This window comes from Podarcis liolepis (assembly GCF_965112155.1).
Source record: "Podarcis liolepis genome assembly, chromosome: 13".
NCBI classification, from domain to species: domain Eukaryota; kingdom Metazoa; phylum Chordata; class Lepidosauria; order Squamata; family Lacertidae; genus Podarcis; species Podarcis liolepis.
Window position 1 is genome coordinate 56,393,604 of NC_139573.1, and position 17,606 is coordinate 56,411,209.

General features: G+C 43.4%; 1 protein-coding gene across 5 annotated transcripts in view; it reads left to right on the plus strand.

Moving 5' to 3' along the window:
* Nucleotides 1-17,606, plus strand: part of EPB41L4B (erythrocyte membrane protein band 4.1 like 4B) — a 117,506-nt gene that overhangs the window by 66,704 nt on the left and 33,196 nt on the right. For 3 of the 5 annotated variants that reach the window (XM_083473206.1, XM_083473207.1, XM_083473205.1), the window contains exons 16-17: nucleotides 9,623-9,810; nucleotides 12,305-12,411. In XM_083473206.1, the coding sequence (XP_083329332.1) occupies nucleotides 9,623-9,810; nucleotides 12,305-12,411 (295 nt within the window). Of the gene's footprint in view, nucleotides 1-1,052; nucleotides 2,531-9,622; nucleotides 9,811-12,304; nucleotides 12,412-17,606 lie in introns of those variants that run through there. The other 2 variants (XM_083473208.1, XM_083473209.1) reach the window with 1 other exon arrangement.

Sequence of the window (17,606 nt, forward strand, 5' to 3'; positions counted from 1 at the left end):
AAAAATACAAAATGAACTTGGTGTAAATGAAATGGGTATGACATGTATACAGATTTTGGCTGCAGATTTCTCCTGTTTCTGGGAGGTACCCCACAGGCCGTTGGATGTTTTGGATCATTCTCTCGGGGGGGGGGGGAGGTCACAGAATAGGGAGGCAGGTCTGAGTTTGGGAGCCCCCCCCAGCCATTGTGGAAACCTTGTCTTAGCACCACCAGACCTCCAACATCAGTGAAATGGGGGGAGCTGGTGTATGAAATGGAAACAACGGAAGTTTCATAAAAAATGAACGCAGGAAGAAAGGGGGGGTGCTGCCCTGCCCTCTGTTTTTCTCTATTCTTCTCAACTTTTACCAGTCTAAAAGTGTTGGTAGAAATGTATTGTGTAGTGAATTATATTTTGTATGTTTTAGAGTTTTGTCTCAATGTGGGGTTTTTTTTTTTGTTATGTCTTAATGTTTTTATAGAATTAAGTAATAAAAACAAAAAGCATTTCCACATTACCCATAATGCCCACATAGAGCAGTGCACATGATTTCAGTACATTTTCAGTGTACAACTAACCTGTTTTTACATTAATGTGCAGCTCTCAAGTGTTGAAAATTCCTTAGGGCTGTTTCATCATTTTTCTTCATGGAGCACATCTCTGAGATAAACCTGGTGAACAGCTTCTAAGTGGTCTACTTGAGGCCGAATAAACACTCGTATGCCACTTGGCAAGTGTCTGTGTATGCAATTCCATGCATACACATGTAGGGGAAAGCACGGCACATAATCCTCCGGGGGGAAAGTTCTGCACAGCCTGCGTTGCACAGGTGGACAATGTGTTTCTCCCATTCATTGAAGTGGGACTTAGTGAACTTTCTAGAGGATTGTACTCCATCTGTGGTTTCAGTTCTTCATTCCCACTTGGGTTTCCCCCCAATATTTTCCATCCATATAGTCCCCCACTGTTGTCTCATTTTCCATGTATGTGATCAGCTCATTTATTTTGCCATTCATAACTGTCTTTTTCCTTTTTGCTTCTCATTCACCATCACTCTGCACGTGCTTCAGGCCACCCTATCAGGATGACAGGCTCTGTTGGAAACAATCCCCAAATGGAGAGGACAGCAATTTGTGGTATATTCAGGACCAGAACCAGAAGAACTTAGTTGGGATCCAGAGCCTGTTGTATCAGGATAAGCTCATGACAACCCTTTGAGAAAGAACCATCTCTCACCGCTTTATGCATCATCTCACATACTCATTGCATTCCAAATAAGTTTTTAAAATTGTGTCATAATCCATAGAGCAGAAGGTGTAGTAGACAAAGACTTGCAGGCTGTAGTTCCATTACTTTGGAAAAAGCTAAGAAATATGCCCAAAATTCTGGAATGTTGCAGGTAGTTTATAAAACTTTTGTTATTTTTTGACTACTGTAGCCTTTTAATTTTTGTTTTGTTTCATTTACACACAGTTGCAGCTTTTCTGTGGTTTCATTTATGAATAAAATCCAGCAATGATAGTCTTTCGCTTTTTTTCTTTTGAGTTATACTGAAATCAGGAGTCAATATAATTGTAGTTATTAAATATGACTTAATGGCCAGTGATAAAGGGATCCAGATGACTAATAATGAAATGCTTTTAAACATTCTGTTTATCCCTGAAACAAATAGGTTTTTGCACCATGTTAACAATTATACAAAAATCACTAGAGTTTATATATATATATTTATATAGCGCATCTGACTCTTTGGATTTTATTGATCAGCTTATAAAGTAATGAACGGGTGTTAAGATGGTGCCTTAATAACTGGTGGTGCTGTCTTTCAGTAGACTTGTGTTGTTAGATGAAAGAAAAACCACCTTAGCCTGGTGATGCTTCTGGTGCTACTTCTTCTCTGTCCCAAATTTGTTTGGCCTACGTGTTCAGGAATCCCTGGCTCACACATTCCATTCCAGCCACAGTTCCTGTCTGTAGTCATTCATTTTTGCATTGGGTTGTGTGAGGAGCAGAGAGAGGGTTTATGTGAGCACCTAAGACCCAATCCTGAGCTCATCATGCAAGGACATTAGCTGTCTGAATGCATCCCAAGATTTTGGTTCTAAAAGATAGTTTAGACCTATGTATTTTGACATGAGATATGGATAAACAAGTTCAGCTTCTACAGTTGGATATACATTCTTTATCTACACACTCAGGTTCCTTAAACAAGACAGGCTAAACTTGTGATAGTTTTGGTTTTCTTGAATATGGAGATAACAGTGCCAGCTTTGGTTCACGTGTTGATTTGGCCTTCAAGCTGTGATCTTTTGAAATTGATTGAAATAAGGAATATCTTGCTATTTGGGGGATATTTTAAAGTGCTAGTGTTGTTCATATGATTTTACAGAATCTAACTTTATAAATGAGGGTAAGTCTACTTCTCCTTCAGAGCAAATACATGATAGTTTAATTTTTTTAATTTAAAGTATGTTTACAAATGCTATTACATTTGTTTTGATCTTTGTATGTGCTGAGTACAAAAAAATAAATATGAATATTTTCTGTTGTCTTTGCATTTTTTATATTCTAGACATGTTTTTAGTCTTCAGACTAGGAAGACTGCATACGTCCACAGTGCATTTGTTATACATTTTAGTTTTTAGAAAAAACAGGGTTATTGTTCTTATGGTTGCTACATGCACACAAAGTGGCTTGGAAATAGGATGGAAGATATATTCAGCAAACAGGAAACACAGGTCCAGTCTTCTAAAGAAAACACACACGATTGGGAGTGTCCAATTTATGATTTTTCAAGGATTGCCTAGGAACTGTCTTTGTGAAAATGGCGTGCAAAAGGCTTCACTCAGGGAAGTGTGCATTTCCTGCAACCCAGTGTTGCAAGCAAAGGCCATGCCTGCTGTCATTCCACCAGAGTGGGGTTAGGGCAACCTAAGGGAGGAGTAGAGCCGAGCTTGGTTCTCCTGGGCTAGAACTCTGGTCTAGTTCTCAGATTGTAAACAGTATCTGAGCTTTACCACATTAGACTGTAGTCAGAGGGCTTTGTACAAGCTGAGGAAAACTCCTACACGTGCATTCCAGGGGAAGGGCTTTCAGCCCAGCCTGGTTTGCCTGTTTTCAATGTACAAAGGAGTATTCAATCCCACGTCCAAGGGGTACTGCCATCAAGGGGCCTTGTTTCCACCTCCGTGAGAAGAACCAGCCCTGGCTCTGCAACTCTTTTGCCACCTGGTAGATTCTCTCCCCCCACACCACCTGATAGGAATTATGTTTTATAAGACCTTCTTGAAGCTATAGTAGACAAGAGCTTTTTAAATTATTCAGATTTATGTTTGCTACTTTCCCCTTCAGTGGGTCCCTATTGAGCCCCTGCCTCGCTTCTTTAGCAGACGTGCCTGCTTTGCGTTGCAGAGAGTCCAGAGCCCCATGGAGAGGGAGACAGCCTCCCAACACAGTTCCTGTCAACAATCCGAGCCACATAATAACAAGAATAATAATTTTATTTTTTATACTCCGTCCATGTGGCTGGGTTTCCCCAGCCACTCTGGAATTGGGGTTGTCTTTTCCCCTGCAGGATGCTAGCCATCCTTTTACAGAGTGGTTTTTTTATTGCTAAGGCTGGGTGGGCACAGAGGGAACTAAAAACTTGATTGTACCGGGGAGAAAACACATGGAATCATTTTCCCTCCTGCTCCATGGCCAACATGGCAGATAAGGTGTGTAATGCTTCATCTCACACCTTGTTCATGTTAAAATTTTGAGATTCTTAAGGGCACACAATGCCAGAAACACAGCTTCCAGCACAAATTGATTTTGCATGTATAATAGCTGAGATGTATCACAGTTAAGTTTCTGGCATCTCCTTGTAAAGCCCCCGTTTCCCTTCAAAGTGAGTGGAGTCAACCTGTGTGGTTGCTCCTGTGAAGAATGGATGTCTTGGAAGCACGTACTGTGCAGGGATAGTACAAGAAGCTACCATTCTGCACAACCTCATTTGGAAGCGTAGTGTTGAAAGGGCAGCAAAGCACCATGAATTTAGAACATTTGGGTTTCATAACAGGCCTGAAACGAGCCAATACTATACATCTCTATCACAACATACATTTGAGGTTTTCATGTCTTCATATAAAGACTGAGGGTGCGTAGCCTTGCATGGCAGCAAAGAATAGGTAACATTGTGTTAGAATTTCTTTATCAGTTTGCAGATGAATGTGGCAAAGATGCAAATTCATGGACTGCACTTTAATTTTGTTCCCAGAACTTGGTAGATCCTGTTTGTGTTTAAGGTAGTTGATTAAAAAATGCCTAAGTAGAGGGACTGAAATGATTTTTAGCTATTGTTTTTCAGCTATTTATTTTCAGACTTTGTTTTTCAAACCATGAATTGAGCCATTTGCAAAAGTAATGCATGTACTGCAATTGTTCTTTCAATCTTCCATACTTTCTAATACTGATTTATTGACTGCTATCACACTTCCTTGTGTAAGAGATCAAAGTTTCCAACTGGATATCTATTATACCGAATGACCATTTCAATCATAATGTGTTATCATTTTAGTTACCACAGAAAAGAACGCAAAAGCTGAGAACCGTTTATGAAGAAATTTACAAATAGTAATGGAGCAGAATCTGTAAATGTAATAGACTTCATCTATAAAATTATTATATTGTATAAACCTTCCTCACATGATTTACTAGCAGCCTTGTACCTGGAACCGCTCAAGATTCTAAGAAACCAAAAACCAGTGCAGTTTTGAAAGGTTCAGTTCACCATCTTGATTCAAAACGGCACCCAATTCTGTCCAAACTGTCTTGCCCTCTGCTGGATGAAGAACTCCTATTCAGATTACAGTTCCTGCCAAGAACTTGAACACTCAAATCAGTATGGTACATAAGCAAGGCAAGAGGTTAAAGCAGCAGGCTAAGATGTTCCTTCAATGGTTGGCACACCCAGGATCCCTGCTGTTAAGGGCAGGGCTGGGCATGGCTTTAGCATGGTAAGCGGCGCATATCTTTGGACGGGGGAACACCTCCTGGTGGGCTGGACCTGAGCCTTGTGTTCACAGCAGCGCTGGCATCTCGCTGTGACAGGAGGAGACCGCTCTGGCTTGGTGTCAGGCTTGGCACCTGGTGCCTTCCTGTAGGCAAGGCTGGCCAGTAGGAATAGAAGGGAGTGGCTACTCCAGCAGTGCAGAAGCCAGTTCCCAGGAAGCTGGTTTGGGCTGGCTAGATGAGAGCCCCGTGAGTCCTTCTTTGGGATTTGGTTCTCCCACCACAATATTTCCCCCATAGAAAGTCTAGCTAGTGGGGTCTGGACGAAACCAGTCTCCCAACCCCTGGGATTGTTGGCCTCTCGCTCTTTGAGCCCCAAACCTTCAGCCTGATCCAAAAAGCCCCTCCAAGACGTCTCCTTGGAACTTACGGCACAGTGAAAACCTACTCAACCATAGATAGAATATATTCTGTATTCAATACACAATTGAACATTTAATAGTAAAAGTTAGCTACCTACTTTGAGAATCTGGAGAAAAACCTTTATGCAGAGCTTATTGAAATCAGCAATGAAAAATGGTTATAGAAAGTCTGGAACAGCATAAAAGGTTTACCAACCCACATTTGCTGTTCATCTGCAAGTTCTAAGCAGAACAATCAAACTGCTAAATAGCACTCAAAGTTCTCACATCCTCTTTTTTCCTTAGTGGCTGAATGGAATAATAACCTTTTTACCTTGAATATTAGTTTTTAAAAGGTTGAACAGAAATTTAAATAAATAGCATAATTAAAAACAGCTGTTTTAATATCCTCCCAAGTCATTATTCAGACATCTTATTAGAGCCTCCATCTCTTTAGTGTGTGGCAGTGAGTTCTGCAGGCTCAGGTTGGATGGTCAAGAAATAGAAGCAAAACAACGGCCAGGAGGCCTGATCTTTATTGTTGCAACAAGGCTTCAAACTACAATATGGAAGAAGCAGAGAGAAGCCCCAAACAATGGGTGCTCCTCTTTTTTAAAAGTTTCCCTAGATTACCCATAACAACTTGTTAGAAAAGCTATATATATGTCATAAGCATGTCATAAAATAGGAGTGGCATCCAGGCTGAAAACTGATGCCATGTCAATCAGAAATACTCAACATTCCTGTTACAGTGGTACCTCAAGTTATGAACTTAATTTGTTCTGGAGGTCCGTTCTTAACCTGAAACTGTTCTTAACCTGAGGTTTTGCTAATGGGGCTCCCGCTGCCAGTGCGCTGCTGCCACGCAATTTCCATTCTCATCCTGGGGAAAAGTTCTCAACCCGAGGTACTACTTCTGGGTTAGTGGAGTTCGTAACCCAAAGTGTTTGTAACCGGAGGTACCACTGTACTTGTTAAGACAAAGGAAAATATTCACGATCTCCTACTCCCCATGTCAAGTCAAATAACCCCCTTTGTCTCGACCAGTACTCCAATACACTGAGGCTGAGTGGACATTGTTTTCTGAATGGTTTTGTGTCTGGCACTCCGGAGACAGGATGCTGAGACTTCTCGCAGTGTGGTTGTTGAGTATGTGACCACACACTTCAGGGATTATGGCCGACCTAGGCCTCATCTTCAGCCCCTCCTCTGATAGCCATCTTTCCCCTGAGTAAAACAACGTTGGAATGATGAAAATCCACCACAGGAGGGATTTAATATGGATTTCTAAAGATTCCTGCTAAAAAGAGACTAAAACTCGAGTTGGATACCGAATAGCAAAGTTCGTCCGCACTTTCCCTGGCGCTCGGCAAGGTTCCTCTGCAAACCTCAGCTGAGCTTGCCTGGGCAGCTGCAGTACCTGCGTAGTCCTTGTTAGGGGGCGCTGTTTCATAACCTTTCTACTACGGTGCCTCTGATTGGGTGAGGAACCAGGTAGCTGTCAGAATTAATGGCTGCTGGTTGGTCCATTATTTTGTGAATAAAGAAAAGGAGAAGAGGCCCTTATCCATGGGCGTCAAGAGAGAAACAAAAACAAAGAACGGTCGGAGTTCTGGTTACAAGTGGAATGTGGGAAAGGGGAGAGAAACAAGTGTGTATCATCTACAAATCGGTGATACTGCCCTCCTGCCCATTAAAAAAACCACACCTCTCATAAACAGAGCAGTGCACAAATTGCCCCTCCATTCAGAGGATGATTTCAGTTAATTTCTTCAATGGGAGGAGAGATTCTCCAGCAGTTTTTCCTTGGTGGGATTCACCATTAGTGGCACAGCAGCACAGCTTCTTCCCCTCCTCCCCTTAAAATATCCCTGTCTCTACAAGAAAGAAGAACAGCAATTGTATGGCTGCATCTTGGCTCCTATTTTGCAACGCCCACAAAGTCGCAGATATTTCTAGGACATTTGGGGAGAGTGGCTTCCTTTTTCTAGTGGTGGGGGTGAAAAAATTCATCTATTTGCTCAGGAAAACACCTTACAAAAAGCTCATCTCTACTCTCGGGGGCTTCACATCAAAAGACATGGGGGACAGAATGGGAAGGTTGCAGCATCCCATGGGAAAGAACTGGCACCGCCTCTTGACACCTCCCTGAAAAGAGTGACTACTGTTGATATAATGTCTCCCACAAGGCAGTTCAGAAGGGTACAGTGGTTGCTGGTATCAGATGCCAGAGTAATATTCAGGACGATGTACATCCCTCCCTTGCTCTCTCCTGAACAAAGTCATTGCCCACAACTAAGGCAAGTGACGTGGGTGACACTGTGGTCTAAACCACTGAGCCTCTTGGGCTTGCCGATCGGAAGGTCGGTGGTTCGAATCCCCGCGACGGGGTGAGCTCCCGTTGCTCGGTCCCTGCTCCTGCCAACCTAGCAGTTTGAAAGCACGTCAAAGTACAAGTAGATAAATAGGTACCACTGCAGCGGGAAGGTAAATGGTGTTTCTGTGCACTGCTCTGGTTTCGCCAGAAGCGGCTTAGTCATGCTGGACACGTGAACCAGAAAAACTGTGGACAAACGTCAGCTTCCTTGGCCAGTAAAGCGAGATGAGCGCTGCAAACCCAGAGTCGTTCACGATTGGACTTAACTGTCAGGGGTCCTTTACCTTTAAGGCAAAGCTAGGTCTGAAATCAAAATGAGCTTAAATAAGTATGTACTCTGCTCAGAGGTGTAGCATGGGGGGGGGGGTTCCTGGGCCAATTGCCCTGAGCACAAAATTTTTAGGGGTCCTCCTCTGCAGCTGCTGCCCTGACGGGAGGTACTCCATACCCAGCCCGCCTGCCTCACCGGAGTGGCACACTGAGCAGTAGTTGGGAGAGGACAGGCCCTGGCATCCCTTGGCTGCACAGCATCCCCAGCTGGCAGGAGAGGCAGGCGGGTGGCGAGACTTGCAGTGGTGGAGGTGCTCCAGGTGAGGAGGTGTGCACATATGTCTCGCTGCTGCTCGGCAGCTCCATCTGGCGTCAGTGGCAGTGCTTAGAGGGCGCCATGCTTTCCTTGCCTAGGTGCTGGCTACCCACGCTACCCCACTGACTGCTCCTTCCTATTTTATGGTGGTTTGTTTTGAGTTCTGGGTTGGGAACAGCTTTTCCTTCGGTGCATCCCACAGAACAGCTCCAGGCGAGTCACACAGCTCCTTCGTCTCTCATTTTTGCCAGTGATTTTGACTGAGCCACCTTAACAGGAGATTGTGTGACTGGCATAACCAAAGCCTCTGTGGATAAGAACGAGTCAGGGGTAGCGTCAGTGGTGCTGGGCCTCCAACCTTTGCTCCCCCCCCCCCAAAAAATTGAGCTTTTAAACTATCCTGTTCAGTTTAAAACCTAAGTGGGTCTCACACAGTTTAATATAAAATGTTAGGGGAGTAATCAGCCCACAGTAACTAAAGATATGTACTCAAGAGGACTAATATCAAATAAACACATGAATCCAAAATCTTGCACTGGGGGTTCACCAGAACAAACAACTGCAATCTACTGAGATTCCCACATGTAGAAAATTACCATGCTAGAACCCCTCTTCTGAGAATACTAGCTTGCAGGGATTTGTTTTATTTTTTGCATGGAGGCACATTAAGTCATTGGACCACCATTTGCGCTCTGAAGGGGTGCAGACTACACAAATGTCCATCATCTCTTTAAGGACGAGGCTGGAAGCTACTAGGGAGGCCAGCTCCCAAGAGACTGCAGTCTACTCACAGAGTTAAAAACTGGCAGTGATCTACCCCCTTTTCAGGGGTTCAGGTAAAAGTGGTTGAGCTTCTTTAGGGAGGAGGAAAGCCCTGTTTTGGGGGGCTGCAGGGCAAAGATGCTTAGCTTTTTTAGGGGGGCCAAAGTTGTTGAGCTTCCTTGAGGGGAGCCAGTGATCTACCACAGATGTCCAGTGATCTACCGGTAGATCGTGATCTACCTGATGGACATGTCTGGAAGTAAGTGAAATTTAGAGCCAGTAAGGCGCACATCTCCCAGGGTGTTTTTTTATTATTATAGAGGTCTATATACATCCATTTGGGGATGTGATGCCACATTTCAGGGGTCACCAATTTAAGCGCTCAGTGTGCTGTTCTGGACAAAGTGAACTCAGAGAAAGTGCAGGATATGAATGCAGTACATATGCAGGGTGGTTTTTTGTATCTCAAATATAGTTATCCCCTTTTAATTCTCTCATTGGACCCACACTTGTGTTTCACAGCTACACTTTGAACAGCGCAGAGCTTCACCCATTTAATATCGAGGAAAATGGTGGAACACCAATGACTACAAAAATGCCTGGAAGACCCCACCACCACCACCACCTCCACCACCACCACCACTCCAACTACGGGGCACTTGCTCCTCCTGACAACAAGGACAGCGTGCCTGGCAGGCAAAGCCCAAACAGTAAGTCTGTTAAACTACCTCCGTCTCGGCATTATGATGGGATGCAATGGAAGGCTGAACTTTCTAACCTGAGATTGCAGTGAGACAAGCAGGACGGGACATTAAGCACAAAAAGCTGGTGGGGCTTGTACCTTTGGTCAGAGACATCGTAAGAAAATCATTTTGTTCTACTCAGACTGCTAATACCATTTTGTATATTTTACATAGCAAATTTGTACTGGAAATACATTTGTGAGGGAAGCTATACATTAACTAGTTTGGATTTCACTGAAGCTTTGCACAGGACCTTGCCTTTAAAGAAAGTAGATCTTATGAAAATGTGGGTTGCAGTAAAATCTGGCTGCTTCTGTTAGCGCGTAGCCCCCATGAAGAAGTGTATAAAAGCTTCTCCAGAGCCAAGTAACACTCCTAAATGACTCATTGGTACCCCTCAAAAATTTTCAGTGCACGTTTTCTTCTTAATGGATCTGGAAATAGGTTTTTGAAATGTGGGAACTGTCACTCCAGATTGATTTGATTGACTGAATCAGTCAAAAGGGTGGGCTAATGGGAGGGTTAGAGCTCGATTCATATTTACTGGCTCAAGATCCTGGCTTTACAGTGTTCTGTTGTAAAAACGTTAGTACCCATCACATTAGCCTGTCATAATAGCCCAGACCACTACCTCATTATTTGTAGCAATACAGACTGGAACTGTACACAGAGTTCCAAATGCTTGGGGTTCTGCTCACAAATCGTGAGGACAGAGGACTGGACTAGATTGGCCTTTGCCCTGGTCCATCAAGGCTCTTCAGAAGTTCTTGTGCAACCTCAACATAGATTAAAGGCATTGTGATACTTGCCCTTTTATTTGCACTTTACTTCCAATCTCTTTCTGAATACCTCCCCAGTTTAATATATTCTTAATGGACATTGTCATTTTCAAAATACATTGGATAGGCATAGTTACAGGTAGGTAGCTGTGTTGGTCTGCCATAGTCGAAACAAAATAAAAAAATTCATTCCAGTAGCACCTTAGAGACTAACTAAGTTGATTATTGGTATGAACTTTTGTGTGCATCATATTGGATAGGCATGTGGCCTACAGTATGCTTATTCAGATTTTTTTAAAATCTAGAAATATGGAAAACCTGGATATTCCACAAAAACGTGAAAAATGGGAGTAAACCATGAGGTTGGGGGGGATATGTTTATTTTTGTTTTCTTCATTTTCAGGCTATTACTGAATTGCAGTTAAATCCTTGAAGGCAAAATTTAAAGTGCAATGTTTTCATATGGATATGAAGTCGTTCTTTGTATGCTTAGATGCTTATTTGGCTGCTTTAAAGGATTTACTATATGGATAGAGTTTTTGTAGGGTTCATGAGTTCTCTGCATTTTATTTTTCATCTATTGTAAATTAAATTGTATGTTAATACAAGTTTTCTAAAAATTAAAGAAGTCGGAATGGTTGCAATTTCAATGTGACTGCACAAAAGTGTTTCAGGGAAGAAGCATTCGTTGGCTAGTCTACTCCAGCATTGGACCTGGGTGTCGAATTAACAACAGGGGGGAGGGGAGAATGGGGAGAATGGGGGACAAAGTGAAACTTCCATGGTGCTGTTTATAGGGATTACGTCAGGGGTTGGCAACCTTTTTCAGCCGTGGGCCAGTCCACCGTCCCTTAGATCATGTGGGGGGGGGAACTTTATTTTTTTGGGGGGGAAATGAACAAAATCCTATGCCCCACAAATAACCCAGAGATGCATTTTAAATAAAAGCACACATTCTACTCATGTAAAAACATGCTGACCATCTGCAGGCCGGATTGAGAAGGTGATTGGGGTGCATCCGGCCCACAGGCCTTAGGTTGCCTACCCTTGGATTGCCTCGCAAGAGGCTTACTTTAAGGGCAGCCTGCCATGAGGCAGAGTTAAGCAACTGCCTTGGGTGGCAGAATCCCATGGGGTGGTGTGTCCCACCCATCCCTATTGCTGGGTTTGTGTGGTAGCAGTGGTGAGATCTTGCACAAGTTCCATGAGATCTTTCTGGAAACCTCTGCGGTAGCAGAACCCCAGGAAGTCAGGGGCCTTTCTCTTTTGCCCATTGCTCCAAAGTGGTGCTGGGCAGGGCGGGGATTGTTTAGTACAAAACACCTGAACTAGCCCAGTGTGCTTTAAGAATTAAACAGTAAAACTTATTCAACTCTGTAATGTAGATTTGCCCAGAAAGAGGGCGATCCTAGATACAGTACCATTGTCTGGGTCCTAGTACCACTGACTGCCACAGACCCCAGGACCAGGAGATGAATCCTCTGGTTATATTCCCCAGTCCCACGAACAGCAATAACGCCCCTGGCTAGCTTGGCAACAGATGCAGCTCTGAAAGGGAACAAGAGCTGAACTTTAGAAACCATGTAACAAAAGGACACATGGAAATCTGTATAGTGGTTTTCCTTGCAGGATTTTTGTACTTTGCTTTCAGGCTGTTTTCTTTCCTCATTTTGGACATCCAGGAGTATCCCGGCATTATGAGGATGCTTCTCCCCGTTTAAAGAAGATGGAGGTGGAGACTGGGAAAGTAGTAGGGCCTTGGTCAGCTCTGCACATCAGCACAAACAAGGTACATTTCAGGAAGATATGCCTGGGAACTCTTTGCTTAGCAAAATGACAGTGATTTGAATGCACAGGGTGTCAAAGGATGGAGTAGAGGTAGAGACCAGGGGATGGATCTGTGAAGCTTCCTTGTGCGCATGTGCGCACTGCATAGAACCCTGGGCACCTTCATCCCTCACTGAAATGTCACCCCCAAGTTTAGCACTATATTCCCCACCCCAGGGAAGAAATTGCAGCCATTAATTTATGTGGGAGGAAGCAAAAAGGTTTATTCAATAATATCCAAATAGGAAGCTAGCCCCTCCCCCCCAGGGAACGTAAGCTGCATACGCACCATACATTCAGAACATATTGTATTCCGCAAAGAAGACTGGGAATTGTTTACTCCTCTCGGAGCTACAATTTCCAGCACCCTTAAGAAACTTAATATTCAATTCATCTTATTTACAATCCGTAGTCTAAGTTCATTTTGTTTTGATTTTATGCTTTATTGGTTGCATCATTGAAAAACAAACAAACTACAGTTCCTCTTGGGTCTCTCTCTGTGTGTTAAATGTATTTTACAGTAAATGTGTGGTGTGAACACAGCCCTGGTCCCTAGCAGATTTGCTTTATCTCAGATGCATTCCAGATTTCAAGGCATTTGCTTTATCCTATGGAATTCAATGGGAACCGTTGCAATCTGAGCCTGCCCATCTCTCTTGTGACCAGGACTCTTTTTCAGCCAGAGCTCAGCTCTGGCCCCTCTCAGGGGGTGCCATTGCCATTCAAAGAGAGTAAGGGAGATGTTTGTGGTCAACTCCGGCACCTCTTTTTATAGAAAAATAGTGCTGCTTGTGACAAAGAGAGATAATAATTGGAATTGGCTTCCAGTAGCACCTTAAAGACCAACTAAGTTAGTTCTTGGTATGAGCTTTCGTGTGCATGCACACTTCTTCAGATACCATGGCTACCTATCTGTAACACGGCTACCTATCTGTAACTGGAATTGGCTGTTATTATATGCATGCATATAAGAGGCAACACCCAGTATTATCACAAACACAGTTGAAGAGGGGTGAAGTCTCTTGGGAAGCTGTTATGGGGTCTCTATGTTTGGAAGAATGTGATAGGCATTTCCTATCTGTATAGATTAGCTAGATGGGCACTAGTGGGAATCTGTTAGGAGAAGTGCAACCAGCCCTGGGAGGGCACTGAAGGCACTATAGAGGTGTAAAAGGAGAGCCCTCACTCCCCAATTGGCAGCTGGAGCTGTCAGTCAGGCACACAGTTAGCTTCCCTGCTCCTCTGTCTGTCCCTAAGTCTCTGTGTGGCATTTCCTGTTTATGGAGAGCTTGGGAAACTTACAGAAATGCTTCCCAGTAAGGAAAAAACACCTTAGAAGCCCTCTACTCCCTCGGTTGCAATGCTTCAGAGCTAGGGTTGCCATACATATGGGAAATCCTGGACATGTCCTCTTTTGGGGGGCCAACATGTCCATCCAGGGGGATTTTTACATCTTAAAGGAAATGTCCATGTTTTGGGGTTTTAAAATTTTATTAATTTATTTATGGCTCGGACACAGGCAGCTCAGGCTCAGGCTCAGACGGTTTGGGTTGGGGCTGCTCTGCATGCCATGGCCACTGACAGCCCGAGCCAAGGAAAGAGGCATGTGGGCGCAGGGGCAGCAGCCTGTATGCCCGTGTGCCTCTTTCCCTGGCCTGGGCTGTCCTCTGTTTTGCTCTTCAAGGTCTGGCAACCCAATTCAGAGCCATCCTGCCACCTTGGGATTCAAGGTGAACCCACATCCCTGGTTTGTAATCCTCCACACTCTGGAACTGAAGTTAATATTTGTTTTGTATTTCACATAAGTAATCATTTTCCAGTTTTAAGAATTGCTCTTTTAAAACCATTTTTGATTCTATAATTCAATTCAAATCAAATAGCAGCTCCCTTGTTTGGAGTCTTAAACCTATCCCCCTGAAATGAGATGATGTGCTTATAGACTTAAATGCATGTTTTAAGAATAAAGTACAATGCTGGCTTCTGTAACAGGTTCCACACACACACACCCTGTCTAGCAGTCCTGCACAAGTTATTTCTCCTCGCTACAGCTGGTTTCATCTTGTGGGAACGAAGAAATATTCAGAAGAACTCTCTGTCAAGCACAGCCATCTTAAGGCTCTTGATTAAATGCCACTGTCTCCCTTGGGCTGCAGTTCACATCGGGGATGTTGACAGCCTCTGAGAAAATGAAGCACCACAAGTGATATTAAAGAAGCCTGTTACTCTTCTTGACACCACAGAGATAATATTTAATGTCCAAGGTGAAGAGAAATATCCCAAACAGGATTACAAGTATCTTTTCCCTTAGTTTTTCATCCCCTCTATCTTCAGGTATGAATATTACTGGTGGCAATCTGAGTAGAGGTGTAGAAAGCCCTCTTCCAGTGGGACTTGGTACTACATAGTCCAGGCTCCAGTCCCCATTTAATCATTCCTGCATTTCCACTTTCTGGCTCTAACAGCCCTCCAGATGTTTGGAACTACAATTCCCATCATCCCTAGCTAACAGGACCAGTGGTCAGGGATGATGGGAATTGTAGTCCCAAACATCTGGAGGGCTGGAGTTTGCCTATGCCTGCCGTAGAAGCATGACTAATCTGAAGCAATGCTATGAGTCTACAGGAAAGGGCATCTCCCTTCACCATGAAAAACATGGACCAAAGCCTTTGATGGGACATATAATGCAAATAAGCTAGACGAAACAGCCCATGGCTTGCTTTGAACGTTTTGGCTGTGCCAAAAGGAGTCATTGCCCCTTCAGCATTTCTCAACACCTCTTGTGAAAATTATCACTTATTTATTCAAAATGCCCTCATCTGCCTTCAGTGATATCATCCTTCATGAAGCGATATTTGGTTGGCGGTGTTGACTCACATGATTTCATCTATTGATATCTGGTGACAGGCACACGTTAGACATGGTGCTGTGATGGCCTTATTGCTTTTGGATCCCTTTTGGGGGAAGGAGTACCAATGTGACAAAATTCAGGAAGGAAGAGCCAGCTGTTCTATCTTAAGGAAGGGACTGTGGTGGTAGGTAGAGAATTGGAATAGGGACAGTTAGACGTATAGCAGAGTGAAATATTCTCTGTGGTTTGGTGAATTCACAGTTTAGATGGTGAATGCAATATTATATTTATTCCTGGATGAGTCCCTGTAAGCAAGAGTCCAGCACATTTGTTCCTCCCAGATTTTGAGGTTACAGTATTTTGATTTTGAGGCTTCAGTATTTTGAGGTTACATAAATTGGTTTATCCCTAATTGAACATGGAGCTGCTGTGGGATGTTTTATGATATTTGAAGGTAACCGGTCTTCTCTAAAGGCTGGATGCAACATTGACCCTCAGGACTAACTGAAATATTCTTCAAATATCTCTTTTTACCCTTGCCTTCCCTGTGTGCTGTCAGGTGCTCTTGCTGCCCCCTCTCTCCACTGTGGTTTCCCTTTCCCTTACAAAATGTAGATGGTAAATTACTGGGGGGGAATCTAGCTTCATTTTCTTTTCTTTCTTTTTGCTTACATTACTGTACATTTCCATGCTACGTGATGGTGCTATAAAAATAAACAAGTTTTCAGTCATCTTCAGATTAGTAACAGCTCCTCCTCTGTGATAAATGTTTCCTTGAGGTAAAGGTGCACATAATTAAGTTCTGGGGCAAGTGACAACATGAGCCATCACAGATTAATTATCATAGCTATAACTTTCATATTGCCCAATGTCAACTCAGACAAAATATATTAGTAGAGGCAGTTCACACAGTTGAGAGTCAAACAAAGTACATGATGAATAAACTAGTTCTTTGCCTGCATCTGTGCACGTTCACCAGAACATTCATATTAACAAGCCATTTTTAAAGTTATCAGTTCACAACACTGGAAAAGGGGATGTTGTTAGCTGGTTGATAATGCAATCCTATACGCATCTATTAGGAAATTAAATCCATTGGATTCAATGGGTTTACTCCCAGGTAAAGGAGTACTGGATTGTAGCCTAACACCATACCCATGTAAAGATGTGTCTATCACTAAAAAACTGCGTTGTTCGCCAGGTCTTTCCTTCTGCAACCAGATTGGTTTTCATATGGACACTAAGGCTACAACATTGTACAGATGGTGGCAGCTGTTCAGCTTCACCCAAGTCAGCAGATTAAGTTTCTTGAGACATTTTAGCAGGCAGTAGTATCCTGCTTGCAGATCACTATGTCTGATAGAAAATTTGCTTGCAAGAGCAGCGTAATGGAAAAATTGACTAATTAAAAGGATAGGCCTTCCTCTTGACATTTTCTCCACTGACTAAATATTATGATCTACCTTACATAGATGGTGGACCTAGCAAAACCATATAACATTAGAAACTAGGGTATGTGCTCAGTTTTTAAGCATTCAGTGTAATTTCTCTCTGCACAGCATCCTCCATGCACACACTGAAAAGTGCAATAGCAAGTGTGCTAATATACTCCATTGCTAATCACTCACAGGGATGGGGCTCAACCACCTCTGTCAGCTCAGAAAGTGAGGTTGTTGGGCAGTAAGTTATTGATACACCAACAGAATTCCCCACCTGTCCCTATTATTATTACCACCATTATTATATATTTATACCTCCCTTTTTTCCTCACAGGGACTCAAGGCGGCTTACAGATAAAATGAGAACAGCTAAAACTTATAAAAGAAATCATAAATAAATTAACAGTCCCCCGCATTGAATGCACCCAAAAGCCTGTTGGAAGAAGGTTTTCACCTGCTAGCAGATGGACAACAAGGACAACAGTCTAGCTTCTCTAGGGAGGGAGTTTCAAGGTTGCCTGGGAGGATGGCAGGACCTAAGCTGTGTAGGGCTTTATAGGTCGTAGCCAGCACTTTGGATTGTGCCCAGAAACAGACCAGTAGCCAGTGGAGTTGTTGTAGCAAGGGAGTTGTCTGCTCCCTATAACCAGCCCCAGTCAAGAATCTGGCTGCAGCTCCTTGGGGCAGCTGAAGTTTCCGAGCACTTTTCAAAGGCAGCCCCATGTAGAACATGTCACAGTAATCCACAAGAGCCATAAACTATGTAGAAGTGTTGGGATCCAGGTGCTGATTTGATGTGTGGTTGGGTAAGGAAGACAGAATCCCACTATGTCCTGCGCTGGTGCTGTCCTGAGATCTGATTTGGAAACA